Genomic DNA, 17,707 nt, shown 5'->3' with positions numbered 1-17,707 from the left:
AACACATCCTAGGTTATCTGTAGTTAACCATATTGTGGGGGAAACTAATGATACTTATCACAAGATTAGGTTTTTTTACATAGAAAATGCCTCTTTTTCTTTTCCAAAGAAGGGAAGATCAAATGAAAGATGGTGATCAATAACAAAAATTACAACTTATAGTTCACCAACTCTGGTACATGTTAGTATTAAAGGACATTTTGATTGCATAGCGCTAGAATGAGAATCTTTTACCCAAAGTGTAATATCCTCGTCCTAACTCCTGAAAAGCAAGACTAGAAACTGGGGCAGAGAAGACTGATGATGTGTCAGATGTGGGTTTGAACCCCAGGAGGGAGAGTGTAAGTGTTACAATATTCAGTAAATGCATAAATTTTCTTGTTTTGGTGTTAGGTTGTGTGGTATATTTAGTACATGGTATACTACATAGTTTCCTTCTTCACATGACCAGACACTGGATCGCCTCTTAAATTATAATTGTTAATAGTCATCTAAAATATACAAGACAGGATGAGAAGAATAAAATGTACTCCTTTACTGCCTATGATGGATGGGTATACAAGGTTATTTTATATTTTCTCCTTTACTATATTTCTCCTGTATGCTGCACTATTAGTTTATTGACAGCTAAAAGTAAAAGCAGTGTTATTTTCAAATAAGGACAAAGGAAGTAACACAAAGTAAGCATGTCAAGTAATGGTAAAACTTAATATAAAGATTTATTATTAATGCTTCACAAATTTTCTACAAGGGTAAATACACAGCAAATAGATTTGTGTATTATTCAATGTGTTGGTCCGATGCCAGTATAAAATATGCACTTATTGTAGACTAAATTTCCATTGAAAGCAGAAATTTAGCAGTTATCTGCTTTACATCATTCTTTTTAATACATTTCAAATGAAACTATTACAATTGTCTGACACAATTTCCATATATCCCTAGCCAATATATACAGCAAAAACAACTGGCAGGAACAAGGTTTGTTATGATCCATGATGGCAGGATTTAAGTTAAAGATCATGAGACCGGCTTGTCTGCCTCTCACATTACAATGAAGGTGTTTTATCTAGCATGTAAACTTAAAAGAGTTCACTACTTTAACAGAAATTTTTGCTTTGGGTGCCCTCTAGTGGATATATTCTAAATCTGACATGAATGTTAAAAAAAAAAAAATCCCATCCAATAATGAGCATTTCATTGAATACTGTTCACAATACAGAGCTAAATATGATTTAATGCAAACTTTCATGTCAATGGATGTGTCAAACGCAGAAGAAGTCATTATAAACAACTAATTTCTTAATCTATTTTATAGAATTGCTTAGGAAGGAAGAAAAAACATGAAAGAGGAAGAAAAATCTTACTTTTCCCTGTCCGCCTTATAGGTGTGTGCAATTTCTGGAACCAAGGGGTCATCAGGATTGGGGTCACAGAGCAATGAACAGATTGACAACAAGACTGTTCCACAAAAAGAGAAGGTCATTGAAACAAATTAATATTTAGAGATATCTAATGCACATAGGGCTTCAACACAATTAAATGAACAAAACACACAGATTAGTACTAAAAAGTAAGGGGGAAAATATTTATATACTGTGTTGTAAAACAGTATTGGAATTGATCAGTTTTATTTTGGAAAAAAAATAACATGATATTATTAAAACTTTTTATTTGGCTGATGCTTTGTCCAAGGTGACTGATAACATGTGAGATATGATTAGTTACATTTCTTTGTTTTTCCAGTTGGAGCACAGGCAGGTGAAGTGACTTGCTCATGGTCACACAGTGTCAGTAGCGGGATTTGAATCTGCAACCTCAGCCACAATACATGAATTTAGTACGTTTCCAGTTTAAATACAAACCTAAAAGGAAAATATGCTAAGCATGTATATAAATTAATATTTTATATAGCACTTTTCACAGAGAACATGGAAGATACATTAAAATGTGCAAAACATATATTATAATGAATGCTTATTAGTTTTCTTGTGTAGCTTGTTTTAAGACTATTAAACTTTGCAAATATGTGCACAAGAGTTAACAGAACAATATAGCAGACACTTTCTATTCTTTACTTTTGTTAACATTTTAGCTGAAAACAGTCTTCATGCCACAGAGCACTTGTGGTGCCCTAATTTTTAACATGGCACAAAAATATTAAAAATGCATTTTTTTATTTATATTGCTGATTGAAAAACTGAAAATTGGAGACAGGTTAATGTAAATTATGGGTAGTACTAAAAAAAGGTGTTCTTTTGACATTATTGTATGTGTATAACTGTGAGTGTGTATGCCCTTTGATATACAGCTACTCCTATTTTACACACTGTCTGGCTTTCATAGGCCCCATCTCACTCATGACCCGTAAGTGGAAATAAAAATTGATAGACTGTGACATAAAAAAGCAATGATCAGCCATTTTTTTTAAACATATTATGCTTGTGCCTCTGTCGTGTCTTAACTTCTGTTTCGCTTGTGTATATATTTTTGTTATTATTTGAAACTATTTTATATATACAGAAGATAATGTCTTCAAATTTAGACTTTTGTCAAAATAATAAATAATCACTTTGCTGTCATTCATTTTTGTTTAGCAAGGCCTACAATACGAGAAAACACACAACTTTGGGTGTTTGGACTTGACAGGCCAAGAAATGGCCTGTTAATCTCTAGCAATGTTTAGTAAATGTTCAATTTTCTTATCAATAATCAGTTTGTGTACAGTATTTCCAAAAAAAAAAAAAAGAAAAAAAGAAACTGGATTCAGTTATAATCATAATAGCGTGAGACAGTATTTTGCATTGTTTTTAGACTAAGTTCTTTACATTACAATGTATAAATAAATCAGTTATAGTTTATTCTATTAATTGAGTAGAAGAAAAAAATACAGAAAAGTAGACAAGTAAATATACTGCTAACATTAGTTCAATTAAAGTACAGACATGAGCAAAATCAAAATTTTTAATACCATAAAATTATAACATCAGAGAAGTAGTAGATTACCTTTTGATACTGTTAGAGCTGGGGACCACTGTGATCTGAGAATATCGAGGCAAATACTCCCATTGCTGTTTATGTTTGGGTGATAAATCTTTGTCGTGAATGCAACCTATAGCCAAGAAATAAAATGTGAAAGCACAATTCTTTCAAAAATATTCATTTATTACTTTAACAGCCATCCATTCACAGATGACTTGTATTTACAAAAAGTGTTGTAATTTATGCAGGGATTAATCAAGACATTAGGTGCTATTGATAGAAGCTACAAGTTATGACATTATGGGTAATGGGCAGGAAGAGGAAGAGGATACTCTTACTAGTGCTGGGCGGTATACCGGTTCATACCGAAAAACGTTTTTTTTATTTTTTTTTATGATATGGATTTTTCTTATACCGCAACACCGGTTTAAATTGCCTAAACGACGTTCGGAACGTGGCGCAGCGGGAAACTGTTTAAGTGGGGACCTTTTTCACTGCTACACCGCTAAACACAGATTTGTTGCACTAGGGCTCTTTTTCACTGCTACACCACCAAATAGTGGGCGGTAGCATAGGTATGACGCGCGGTGAAAATGGACAGAGAGCATTCCGAAACTGAACTAAAAGTAAAGTTGAACATGTGATGAACAGAAGAACTTTTGCCAAAATAAAGGAGTCACGTCCGTCGCCTGGAGATATTTTAGTTTTAAAAGGTCAGATGTGTAAATTCTGTTTCTATACTACTGGATAATACTGCAAGCCAAGTTGTATTTGTTTTTGTACTTGCTAGTGTATGTTTTACTTGTATTCATTCTGCGATGTGCTATCGACTCGTTCAGAGATGGGCACAACTCTGAATGGATGGCATAATTAAACATGTATAACGAAGATATTTTTAAAGTTCTGAACACTCCATCGGCTAAGTTAATAACTAGTTTTAATTTCACAAAGACGTTTATCGTGTGGTGATTGGTAATTATCGTGTGGTTTTGGTAGAGAGCAGGAATATCATGAAGTGAATGGATTCTGTGCGGTGATTGCTGCAGGCGCCTGCTCTTAGTGCGGAGGAAGTCAGTTTAAGAAGCGTAGTGATTAACAACTGGGTCGGGGAACACTTAACACAAAGTATTTGATGTGCTGCATTAACTTGTGACGGGGTTTGAGAAAATCTAGTAAATTAAACATTGATTTTAGGATGAAGTTTAGTTTACAACATTCTACTTTAATTATAAAATAAACTGAGAATAAAGTGGAAATGTCGACTTTAATCTTGACATAGTCAACATGTCGAATTTATTCTCGACATATAGTTTGTTTTTTTCTTCCGTGTCCATATTTTTTTTTCTTCACAGTGGCCCTAATGCGCTTCCATAGGGCTATACCACAAACAGCATTATAAATGCAAGTTGCAGTTTTTATTATTTATGTATATAGCTTAGCTTGAAGCAAGGTCCATATTAATGCAGTTTGCCTAAATGATGGTACAGTTGGTAAGATATCATCACCAAGTTGCACTTGTTTTATTTTATTTTAATTTGGTGAATACTGTGTAATGCACCTGGGCTTGAAGCCTTGAAGTAATAGTGCAACTATCAGTAATACTATTATGTATTTTATTGTTATTATTTATTAGTTTAAATATTATGCAGTTTAATGATGGTAAAATTGTTTAAAAAGTCACTTTAACGTGTCAGTGGACAGAGATTGTTAACATTAACAGAAAGTGTAGTTGGTTTAGGCGGCACGGTGGCGCAGTGGGTAGCGCTGCTGCCTCGCAGTTGGGAGACCTGGGGACCTGGGTTCGCTTCCCGGGTCCTCCCTGCATGGAGTTTGCATGTTCTCCCCGTGTCTGCGTGGGTTTCCTACGGGCGCTCCGGTTTCCTCCCACAGTCCAAAGACATGCAGGTTAGGTGGATTGGCGATTCTAAATTGGCCCTAGTGTGTGCTTGGTATGTGGGTGTGTTTGTGTGTGTCCTGCGGTGGGTTGGCACCCTGCCCAGGATTGGTTCCTGCCTTGTGCCCTGTGTTGGCTGGGATTGGCTCCAGCAGACCCCCGTGACCCTGTGTTCGGATTCAGCGGGTTGGAAAATGGATGGATGGATAGTTGGTTTACAAAAAATATTTACTATTTATTCCTTTTCTAAGACGTGTTCAGTGCAATCCAACTTTTGACAAACACCTCTGGATATTTTACTAAGTCTAAATGCCTCTTTGGATGGTTGAAAATATGTTGTCAAAATCATAGTTTAAGCTTTTACAAAATTTGTTCAATTAAAGGTTCTATATTTTGACTGCATCTGTCATGCAATGTGATTCCTTCTCTTTAGTGCCACCCCCTTGAAAACTATCACTTTATGGGGCCATGCAAACCTGGATTAATACTTGTGTGCACATTAAAATGTCTTTTTGTACGATGTCCAATTCTCATAACAGTCTAATAGGTTATTCTTAGCCAGTCTACTGCAGTAATTGCAGTGGAAAATGTGGTTAACATCCACTCATGCATGGGGAAAAAAATATCGTCCAATACCGTGAAACCGGCAGAATTTAGAAAAATACCGTGATATAGAATTTTGGTCATACCGCCCACCTCTAACTCTTACACCATTATTATAGTCATTGAGGGATTTGTGCTTCTATTTTATGATTTAAGTTAATCTGACTTAAATATAATACCAAAACTGAAACAATAATAAATACTGTACCAAAGAGAGCATCAAGACAGTTCAGAAGCACAGACACCAAAATGAATATCAAGCAGAAGCAGTTTAATATAGACATGTGTGAAGTGCTATGCGTGACTACAATAAACCTTATTCATAAAATTAACCTGAAAAATGCATTTAGGATTGTTTGATTTATGTTGATGCATCATTTTCATTCTATATGCAAAATCCAGAAGCAACAAAGAACAAAATGATACATTAGGTTATACAGTGAAAACAAGTGAATACAAATCAAAAGAGGTTACAATAAAACTCTGATTTTGTAGAAAGTAATAAGGAGCAACATTAGAGAATAAAATGCAAAGTGCCGTCTCCCAATTATAAATTATCATGTCCTGCTCTGAAAGGCTAGATGATTGATTCTCTTCATCACTTAACAAAAAAGGTCATATCCAGGTTTTCAACATTCTCTTAATGCATCAAAGATAAAGGTAGTGCAGTATAATTATTTCATGTAAACAGCGAAACACATTCTCAAAGCACCAGTGAAGCATCTAGGAAAAAAATATCTTCACAGAAATGGCATACTCGAAACAATTTAGTCATATAGTTTTAGGAGGAGACATCATGAAGACTTAGTCATTCAAAAAAGTACAATGGTCTGAGAGTTCCCTCACCAATTGTAAAAAATATTTTGCTCTTAAGATTAAATAAAAAAGAAAAAAAGTGATGTGTCAAATGTAATTAATAAAGCATAAAAAATAAATGAGCTTGAATCAATACTTTTAAGTAAAAATAATCAGGACAACGCGTACTGCTTAACAGCATAACAAACTGAGATTTTTATTCACAGAGTATGTTTTGTGTTAGAAGCAAACACTGAAAATGAACTTCTCGCATTATAATGCTATCATAGTTTAATGACCTCTTGGGCACAGCCATCAACAGTGTGTCTGCCATCAGAGAAAGTGTTGACCTCGTCGAGAAGTTTACTTACCTCTGCAACAACATTCATGTCTCTGGTGACTCTTCCTATGAAGTCGGTAGATAGATTGGGAGAACAAAGGGGGATTGGGGTCATGAGGTCGCTGGAAAGGGGTGTGTGGTACTCCCGATATCTTTGCAAAAGGACAAAGGTCCAAGTCTTTAGAGTTGTGGTAACTCCTGTTTTGCTATATGTTTGTGAGACATGGATGCTCTCCAGTGACTTGAGATCAAGACTGGGCTCATTCGGTGCTGGGAATCCTTGGATACCACTGATTTGACTTTGTGTTAAATGAGCGGTTGCTCACAGAGTCCCAAATGAGGCACAATACCTGCATTGTGAGGGAACAACAGTTATAGGACTATGGCCATATGGCGCAATTCCCCCAGGTTGATCCGGCTCACAGGATCCTCATTGTTGAGGACCCAAGTGGCTGGACCAGGCCAAGGGGACGCCCACGTTAACACCTGGCTGTGGCAGATAGAGGGTCATTTCTGAGGGGTGGGACTGGACCACTTGTCTGCCTTGGGGGTTGCCAACCAGGATCCTGAGCTGTTTCATCGTGTGGTGGATGCAGCAACGTGCTATACCAGTGAATGCTCCCCAACCTGACCTGACAGAGCCAAAGCTAATATTTTTTAATTTCATAGAAAAGACCAGCAAATAAAAGTAAACTCAATGTTTCCCAATGTAGTCTGACTGTTTGATACTGATGTATGTATACATACGCATACTAGAGAAAAGTGCAAAATGAGAACCTAGAATGAACCCAGTTTGAAACACTGTAATACATTTGGATGAAGATAGAGGGTAGAAAGTCCTAAGATCAGTGGAGCAACCCCTAAAGATACTGAGTACAACAAAGGTCATACAACTGCAGTCTATTGGTCTGGGGTGCCCACACTTTTTCGGCTTGCGAGCTACTTTTAAAATGACCAGGTCGAAATGATCTACCTACATTAAAAATGATATATATATATATATATATATATATATATATATATATATATATATATTTTTTTTTTTTTTTATATATATATTTTTTTTTTTTTGAGTATACTTTATACATAAAATATATGCTGTCGTACCTTGCATAACTTAATAACCTTTATGGCACAATAACAATTCAATACATTTATGGTCACTACAGTATTTGGATTTAATAATCTTCATGTGAGAAAAGGCTGACTCGCATAAATAAGTAGAGCCGAATAATGCAGTCAAGGAGGTAGCACATTTCCTCATGTATGGGAACTTTTCCTCTGTGAGTAAGTTCCAAAACTGTCCATGAGCCCTGGACTTCAGCTGAATGTCATCCTGTAGTATCAAAATCTCATCCTCCACTGTAGAGGAGTTTTAGGTGAAACAGTGTTACAATTTTTGATGTGGGTGAATCACCCTCAACATCTTCCCTAAATGGTTAGCACATAAATGTAGTGATTGGCTCAAGTAAAGCAAAGTCTGACAGACAATTCTCAATCTGCTCTGTGTAGCATATGCTGTCAAGTTGCGCACATGCCTTCCATTGCGTCTCCAGCTCTGACGTGAGGTTTTGGATGTTCCCCAAATCAAGGCGCTGCAGCTTTGACGACAGATGTTGCATTTTTCGTTTTTAAGCATTAACTGAGATAATCATATTGACCATGGTTTTGTCTTTTCCTTGCAGCTGTAAATTAAGCTCATTCAACATGTTGGTCAGATCGGAAAAAAATGCCAAGTCTAGCACCCATTGATCGTTATTAAGTTACTTGTATTCTGTATGTTTAATGACAAGGAGAAACTCCTTTTTCTCCGGCCAGGGGTCTCGAAATCTCAGCAGGAATTTCTCCCTAGCCATCTGCCTCAACGAAGGCCTCTTTTATCATCTCTCCATCTTGGAAGGACTTCTTATGCTTAATGATCGAGTGACTCACCTGGAACGATGCTTCGGTGTGTCTGCCTTTGCTTTTGAATTCAGCTGAGTGAAAAATGACGGCTGTCCGATTAACTGCGATTTTAGTTCCCTCTCCTTTCTCTTTCTCAGATCACTTTTTGGAAGGAAGTTAGTTTCGTAGTTTTTATGAACAGTTTGAAAGTGCCTTTCCACATTTTCCTTCTTTGGAATAACAATGATAGATCAGACAAATGCACTTCGATTGTGACATTGTGAGAAAAAAAGGTCCTCTTCCCATTCCGCATGTCCAGCACCCCCCTACCAATTTCTTTTTTCATATCCCTTCTTTAGTCGATATACACTGGAAGGCTAACTAGGCCGAGATTTGCAGTAGCTCACGCGTTTGATCGTGCATGCAGGATGACCCATGTGTTAGAAGAAAAGAGATCTCAGACTGGCCGCCCTGTATGTCAATCAAGTGGCAAATGCCATAGGGAGGATATATGATAGACTAACATTTCAAATTTTTTTTTTGAATGCAATGCGATCTACCTGCACTACCTTTTAGACCTACCGGTTGATCGTATTGGGCACCCCTGCTATAGGTGATACTCACAGTATTATGAAAACAGTTGTTTCTGTTACTGTGTGCTGTCTAGCACTATATGGAGCCTTGTACTTACCTGGCAGACATCACTGTGCACTATTCATGTTATCTAAGCAGGCTCACAAGGTGGGCCTTGGTGAAGTAGGATAGTGTTCCCTCCACAGGGACAGCCTAGATGTATAAATATACATCAAAACTGGCACACCAGAAGGGGGCTGTGACAGATTGAAAAGCCACTGTGCCATGCATGAGAGCCACTGTTACACCAGAAGTGTCCACACAGACCATATGTAATTGTCTTCTTAAAACGGCTCTGTGGCCATGCATTGCCCTGGCATGACATCAACTCACTCATCATCAAAACCACACATACCTTTAGTGGTGCCTCAAATGGACTGATTGTAGGAAGGAAAAAACGGCAGTACTGGTGTCTTCCCTTTAGTGATTAATGAAGATTCTGCCTAGAAATGAGTGATGGTCATATACATATCCAGAAGAGACCTGGTGAGCAGTTACATTCATCATTCTATACCTACAACACAAAGGGTCTGCCCTGGGCATTATATTGTGGACTGCCATCAGCTACAGTGCTTGTTTGCACCTGGTGTTTGTGGAGGGAACACTGACCAACACTAGCTATATCAGGGACATTACCCAACTGGTCCTGATCCTGTACTGAGCACACCTGCATTGCAGCACAGACAGGTCAAACCTGCTATTAACAAGTGACACTTTATGTATCATATAAACCACCTTATATTATGATCATGTTCTTAACACATTCTGATGATTCTCCTACCTGAACCTCAGTTCTGTGGCCTATCGATTGATCCATCTCTGCTAGTGTATATAAGACAAATCAAAGCAAAGGGAGTGAAAACAAAGTAGGCAGTTGATCAATGAGAGTAAAGTATGTATGAAGATATCCAATAGTACAAATGAATTAATAAGGCAATAGTCTATAAGAAATAGCACATTATACTGAATTTTCAAGATGTAGTATTTAAGCTATCATAAAGAAATTTAAAGAAACTAGCCAAGCTGAATAAAGGTGAAACACCTACATCTGATGATCAGTAATGAAAGGTCACATCTTTAATGACAGAAAGAAGTCCAGTGAAGGGCTTGCTCAGCATCTGGCACCAGAGCACATGGTCTCACCCAGGAAAGGAAGCCTTGAAAGAGGTGGTCTTGTAGGGTGTGTTGTAGCCAAGCTCAGTATATGAAAGACCCTTGTGTGAACTAAACCTGCAAGTACTTGGGCACTCTGCTTTGTACTGCATGTCTGCAGTTTCTTCTCTAAAACAATCCTGTCATAACTTCATCACTGAAAAAATAGTGTAGTTAGCTGTGGATTAAATAAATATAAAGAAAGCTACTTCAAAGATGAATTATGAGAGCTCAGCTATTTTTCCTGATGGAATGGAAACTCTGAATTATAACAGGGTTTTTAGCAGTTAAAAATATTGGAAGCAAAACTGATAAAAAGCATGATATTACCTACCTTTGGTGGCTTGAAAGGATAATCTGTAGGAAAATGAATGGTTAGAAAGAACACACCACCTTGGTATGGGCTATCATTCTAAAGAAAGGAAAAGAAACACAGATCACACTAATTAGCCTTCTGCTGTAGGTCTAAAAAGCAAAGTGTCCAAAACTACATAAATGAAAACCTATACATACCGGTCCCATGATTGTTGCCTGCCAGTGAAACACTGAAACATAATAAAAATTTTTTTAAAAATTGTAATTTTTTGAGGGCACCTAAATGCAATGTAATAAATGGAATTATATGAATTATAATAACTTTGCATCTAACCTCATAAGAAAGCCATACAGTAACTATATTAAAACTGTTACACTTTTACAAAATGCAGGTTTAAAGTGTTTAGTTCACAAGTTCCTGAATTACTGACTGTTTAGTACCATTTGAGTCTGCATAATAAAATGTAACAACATGCCAAAAAAATGTCATATAGAAAAAGCCTGGCAATTAGTGAAACTTTGGAGAAGATTCTCTACTTTTCCAAACGAAGAGGAGATAGTTCAGAGTGTGTAGAGTATTTTGTGAAGTTTACTGGGCTGCAGATTTATCGTACAGACTTTAGCACAAACTAAATGTAGAGATCCTTTTGTTTTAGTAGTAGTTTTCAATGTTATTCACGTTTTTAAGAATCAACTCAGTTAAAAGGGTTGAAATGTAAATTGGTGTCTTGGTAGTCCTCATGTACACATGTAAATCATTCTTCTAACTTCTCATGTTCACTTACTATTCCCGACTTAAACTATCATTTTATCTTTTGGAAGAAACATCTGATTTTTATTTTGATGTGGGCCAGAGTGATGTGCATTGTTCTCAAGGGAGCTGCATTTCTTTTTCATCTAGCACAAGACACAAAAATTCTACGTAGAAGCAATCTCTTGCACTTCTCAAATTCTTACAGGGGAGTTTGTTATTTTTGTCCTTTTTGGCCAGTAAATATATTATCCTATTTCAAATATTACTCTTTTTTTTAATAAGTCACATACAGTAATAATTATTTTACATTGTGTTGTCAGACTACATAACCACATACTTTACCATGTATATTATGGTAGCTGTATACAGTACATGAAGTGTAGCAGCAAAGAAGAATAAATATTTTGTTGGTAGTTTCCAGTCACTAGTGAATACAGTGATCCCTCGCTATATCGCGCTTCGCCTTTCGCGGCTTCACTCTATCGCGGCTTCACTCTATCGCGGATTTTATATGTAAGCATATTTAAATATATATCGCAGATTTTTTGCTGGTTCGCGGATTTCTGCGGACAATAGGTCTTTTAATTTCTGGTACATGCTTCCTCAGTTGGTTTGCCCAGTTGATTTCATACAAGGGACGCTATTGGCAGATGGCTGAGAAGAAACCCAACTTACTTTCTCTATCTCTCTCTTGCGCTGACTTTCTCTGATCCTGACGTAGGGGGTGTGAGCAGGGGGGCTGTTCGCACACCTAGACGATACGGACACTCGTCTAAAAATGCTGAAAGATTATCTTCACGTTGCTACCTTCTGTGTGCAGCTGCTTCCTGAAGCGACATGCTGCACGGCGCTTCGCAAACTTAAAAGCTCGAAGGGCACGTATTGATTTTTGACTTTGTTTTTCTCTGTCTCTCTCTCTCTCCCTGCTCCTGACGGAGGGGGTGTGAGCTGCTGCCTTCAACAGCTTTGTACCGGCGGTGCTTCGCATACTTAAAAGCCAAACAGCACCTATTGATTTGTTTGCTTTCCTCTCTGTTTCCTTTGAAGAGGAAGATATGTTTGCATTCTTTTAATTGTGAGACAGAACTGTCATCTCTGTCTTGTCATGGAGCACAGTTTAAACTTTTGAAAAAGAGACAAATGTTTGTTTGCAGTGTTTGAATAACGTTCTTGTCTCTCTACAACCTCCTGTGTTTCTGCGCAAATCTGTGACCCAAGCATGACAATATAAAAATAACCATATAAACATATGGTTTCTACTTTGCGGATTTTCTTATTTCGCGGGTGGCTCTGGAACGCAACCCCCGCGATGGAGGAGGGATTACTACTGTACTTCCTTTGAAATCATCATCTTTAATTTCAAAGGGCATTCTAGCTTCCATACAGGTTCAGAAAATAATCAGAATAAAATAGTTTCATGTCATCTGGTCAATTTGGCCAACTTACAGTCCCCACTTGACTTGGATATGAGTCTGAAAAGTATTTTTTACAGGCTTTACTTTCCTAAGCATTATAGTAATGAATTTGTAATGCTTCTTTAGACAACGTATTAGCTAACTTATGGGCGTTTTCATGTAGTTCACCTGCCAAAAGGTTGCCTGTAAAAAGAGGTGGTGGGCAGAGTTTAGGAGAGAGTTAAATTTTGTCTTTCACATTAAAGACTGCAGAATGACAATGGAGTTCTCTTTATGCTTCTAAATTTGAGGGTCAGCCTGACCTGCATTATAGGTAAACATTTTTAAACCTCTCCATGACCATTTCCACACTTGAAAGTGTCTGTTCCGTTTATTTCTTTTAGACTTTGCCACATCTGCTCAAAATTTGCTTTACTCTGCTTAAACACTGTGAAATATATTATGAGTTTTTGAGATGCCTTTACATTATTGTTGCCTTTATGATATGCCCCTTTATGTTGCTCCCTGAGTTTTAAAATCTGATTTTTTGTTAATCTTAATCTGTTTCCAGATTATCAGTGCCTATGCTTTTAATGTAAACTGGTGGCAAAATGGCTCAATTTGAATGTTTTATTGATAAGGATAATGCAGCTTTAAACTGGATTAGATACAAATCCATTGAATTAATAAGGGCAAATTCTAAAATCCTCCTTCTAACATATAAACCTTTAAATGGTTGTGCCCAAACAAATCATTTATCTGTGAATACATAAAGAAACATACTTTAAAATCTTAAGGTTTTAGACTTCTTAAGGTTCCAAAGATAAATAAAACTACTGTAGAAAGTCGATCTTTTGCTACTGGGCTCCAAAGTTGAGGAATGATCTGCCTGCTAGCATATATGATGCCCCAAAAATGTCAGCAATAAATTCCAGGCTGAAGATTCACTACTTTAGTAGACTTAATAATTAAGCTATTCATAACAGAATTCTCTTGATTACTTTCTAAAAAATAAATGCATGGCAATCATTTGGAATTTTTACTGACCCCCCTCCCCCCATGTTTCAGTTTCTCTTCTCAATTTTCCACTGTGGTACTTCTTGTCACTGCTATAAGTGTAGATCAGCAAAATTCACGTAAACGTTTCTCACAACGAATGTGCTGTATTCACCAGTGACCTTGTTTACCAAACATTTCCTGTAATTTCACCATGCGACCGACGTAGACAAACTTTTATTTCCCCCATGAGTCATGATGATTTTTAAGGCCAGGTGTACCAACCATGCACAGAACATTCACATATGCATAAAAGTGTATTCCACCTCACATTTTACATCAATACCCGATATGCTTCACTACCTGATATGTACACCAAAGGGATTTGCACCCACATGCATTAAAAAAAACAGTATTTCCATTTGAACTGTGCCATAATGGGAATATTATGAGTACAGCCACTAAGTGTACAACTCTAATACCTATATGCTCACTCACTCCCTGCCATATTGGCATGGCTAATTTCATATGCCGACAGAATACACGCATAATACCGAGGCAGCGCTATCAATCAAAACAAGTCTTAAAGGGGTCACAAAAGTTTCCCAACAAGAGTCAGAAAACACATGAAACCAAGTAAGATCTAGATGATGAAAGATTTGCTACTATTTACAAAGCTTTTCTATCTTCTTGATGGATAACAAAAGTGCAAAGCATCTCCACAGACAGATCAGAAACCAAAAAAGACGTGCCACCTGCATGGACACACAACTTCAATGAATGGAACAAGCCAGTCCCACACTGTCACTGCTGAGCACGGCCAATGTGTGCCCCCAAAACTGTAACTGTATGGGCACAACAGCACAATGAGAAATATGTTTTTTAATTACTTTTTGCCAGTTTGTGGCCATTTGTTTTTTGTTTGTGGTTAACATTCCGCCTGCGTTTTTTGTTATTTGAGATACAGTGGTGCTATGGTTAGTACTGCTGCCTCACAGCTCAGGTCACTTTTTTTGGCCACAATACTGTAATCACTACAGCATAGTGGGCAGATGCTTCCCTAGACCACAGGGACACCTAAACTGAAACTGCTTCATAATAATCCACTCAAAACTAGTTCAGTTCCTTGATCCTTATAGACTTTAATACATATCGCAGAACTCGTCTAAATTCCCAAATATTTCTGTGAATTTGACAAATCTGTGGCAAAGCAGAGTCAAGAGAGGTTTGCTCATCCTTAACTGCAATACTTCCAAAGTTACTATCAATACTCATGCATTGTGACATCAGATAGTTTGGGATTCAGCTATAATACAGGGATTCAAACTTTTTATTTTTAGAATGTCTAGGTATAGTAAAATGCCAGCTAGCCCATGTCATAAGAACTGTGACAGATACCCACATGTTTATTTTCTCAAGGAATGCTGCTGACTGACTTTATGGTCAATGAGCCATATCTCAATTACAATGTTATTGCACTTTATATTTTTTTTTTTGTAATCATAGGTGCAATTTGGGTTTACTATGTGTTTAATGTAATTACTGTGGTTTATGTCACAAAGCTTAATAATTTATCACTTACACTTATTTACAGCTACAATGCACAATGAGTCTGTACTTAGTGAAGAGTGCTACACAAAAAACACCAAAATAATATAATAAGATTCTGTACAGTAACCAAAAAAAAAAAAATCAAAACATCCCAGATTTGGTGTTTAGTGGCAAATACTTTGTGGCACTGAATAATTATTAAACAAAGTTATTTTGTACAGTACATTATTGTAATAAAAATGACAAATTAATTATTACCTATAATACAAGCAAAGTTCTGCTAATAATATTTTTGAAATAGTTTTGTAATAAGAAATACCAAGGAATATAACTGAATCTCTGTTGTTTACTTGGTAATACAGATGGCACTGATTGCTAATGTAAATGTCTTTTGAAATGTAAATTTGAACATATGGCTTTTTGAAGTTTTACAATAAGATGTCTGTAGCTATAGAAAATTACTATTTAGTAGACTATCCAGCATTTCAAATACACCAATAATCGTTAACTTTTAAAGTCAAGACATCAGAAGGAAATAAAAGACATTTAATTATGAGTTTCTATGTGTATCACATAGAACAAATTCTTTAGATAAATGAGATTTGATTTTATGATAGTTTGACTTACATTAGGCAGCACAAACATGCATATTTATTAGGATGTCATTATTTGAAAAAGTCAGTGAATTCTCAGAATAATGGAATGGTAATTCCCAGATTAAAGGTATATGAAAAATTGTGTCTGGAAGATTAAAGGTATGAAGACATTTTGATACTCCTAGCCTCCAAAAGAAACACAAAAAACAGTATTTGATTCCTACTTTCATTTGAGACAGATGATTATACATACTCAGATACAACTGATGCTTACATTAAGTGCAAATGCAATTTCACAGTGTGATTTAATACTGGACACTCTTACAACAAATTTATTGTTTGTTGTATAGATATGTACAAAGAAATTGCATGCATTAAATAACAAACTGATAAATTCAAATACAACAAAATCTGTTTTATTTATGGGCTGCATTATCTTAATAGTTGCCTGCAAAACTGTGTTTTCCACAACATGTTTTTGTGACTGAAAAACAACAATATATTTCAAGTAAGTAATTTCACTTTTTAAAATTTCTACTCACAGTCGTCTCCTACTGGTCCAGCAGAACACTGTGCAGGAGGATCTCTTTGTAAGTCTGTAAGCTCCTGTCGAGAAAAAAAAATTCTTCTTTGAGACATTTGATACAGTCTTGATGGCAAACTTAGAGAAATGAAATACAATGGGACATCATTATACAATGATGTGGAGTTATTATTTAGTGTAATAGTATTGTTTAATTTTATTTATTTATTTATTTTTTAAAAAAAGGACAGTTGATACATTTTCACAGAAAGAACCAATATGTTCTCATTTATAATTTGCCATTTATTTTGATCACTATCAGAACAGTGGAAGGATACGATAGAGGGATTATATCTCTCGAGTGGTCATGGAAGATTTGGTTCCTACTCTGCTTACATAGCATTACATTCTCAGACTTGCTTAATTCAATTCAAGATCTGAGGGGACCAAAGACTATCCTGGTAGCACCAGCCATAAGGCAGGAAACAACTATGGACAAGATGCCAACTCATCACAGGACCACAGATTTATCAAGTTCATATTTTTGAGGTAACATAAAAAACTATTATGCTGTAGCATTTGTAGTGTGAGACTATTGTATGAAATGAGAAAAAGAGTCATGAATTAAATAAACCACAAAGGGTTTTTTCTAGTTTAATTTGTAAGTGACTTTCATCATTTACTGACAAAACATGCTCATCCATGTGGGAATCTAAGGAAAAAAATAAATAAATGTGGTGTATAAATAGCCTACTTTAGCTGTAACAACAATTTACTTGACAGGTCACTTTAGCTTATCTAACTTCTGCTAGTCAAAATAAATAATCTAACAGTGATAAACATTGGGGCTAAGTAAGTGCAAAAATTGCCCCAGTAACATTACATTATTTTTCCAGTCGTGATTTCCAGTCGTATCTTTCATTTACATAACCTTAGCACGTCATAGATAGCTGTGGTACTACCAATAATATAATGTGACATCCTCTGCAACTCAGTCACAGTGCTTTACAGCTAAGCACAGATGAAGTCAAGCAAGAAAAAGAACAACAATGGTGGCTTGAAGAAACAAATGAAAATAGGGGTTCTGGACCACACTAATAGAAGAGAGGCTCATGAAGTCTGGAACCAGCACAAATACTGTATCTCTTTAAGATCTTGTCATACCATCACAGAGTGGAGAAAGAAAAAAGATCCTCCAAGTTAAATAGCTGCCAAAATGCATGAGACTTGTGATACATTCTGTGCAGCAGAAAATGTAACACTGTGCTAAGAAGCAGCAAGGAAGTCATTCAGTC

The 17,707-nt window shown here is 36.3% G+C and overlaps 1 protein-coding gene and 1 long non-coding RNA gene across 3 annotated transcripts in view; one reads left to right on the top strand and one right to left on the bottom strand.

Moving 5' to 3' along the window:
* ube2d4 (ubiquitin-conjugating enzyme E2D 4 (putative)) overlaps window positions 1–17,707 on the bottom strand; it is a 57,483-nt gene that overhangs the window by 4,284 nt on the left and 35,492 nt on the right. Inside the window, exons 2-6 of one of the 2 annotated variants that reach the window (XM_028799320.2) lie at window positions 16,432–16,495; window positions 10,797–10,828; window positions 10,618–10,695; window positions 3,007–3,112; window positions 1,368–1,461 (exon numbers count right to left, since the gene is read on the bottom strand). In XM_028799320.2, the coding sequence (XP_028655153.1) occupies window positions 1,368–1,461; window positions 3,007–3,112; window positions 10,618–10,695; window positions 10,797–10,828; window positions 16,432–16,495 (374 nt within the window). Of the gene's footprint in view, window positions 1–1,367; window positions 1,462–3,006; window positions 3,113–10,617; window positions 10,696–10,796; window positions 10,829–16,431; window positions 16,529–17,707 lie in introns of those variants that run through there. The other variant, XM_028799313.2, reaches the window with a different exon arrangement.
* LOC127526027 (uncharacterized) lies at window positions 7,334–9,222 on the top strand. Its single transcript, XR_007933658.1, has 2 exons — window positions 7,334–7,520; window positions 9,112–9,222. It is a non-coding gene; the product is annotated as an uncharacterized LOC127526027 (long non-coding RNA).

The sequence above is a fragment of the Erpetoichthys calabaricus genome, chromosome 1 (genome assembly GCF_900747795.2).
Source record: "Erpetoichthys calabaricus chromosome 1, fErpCal1.3, whole genome shotgun sequence".
Classification (NCBI taxonomy): domain Eukaryota; kingdom Metazoa; phylum Chordata; class Cladistia; order Polypteriformes; family Polypteridae; genus Erpetoichthys; species Erpetoichthys calabaricus.
Note: the sequence above shows the minus strand (reverse complement) of the source record. Positions and strands in the feature narration are given on the sequence as shown.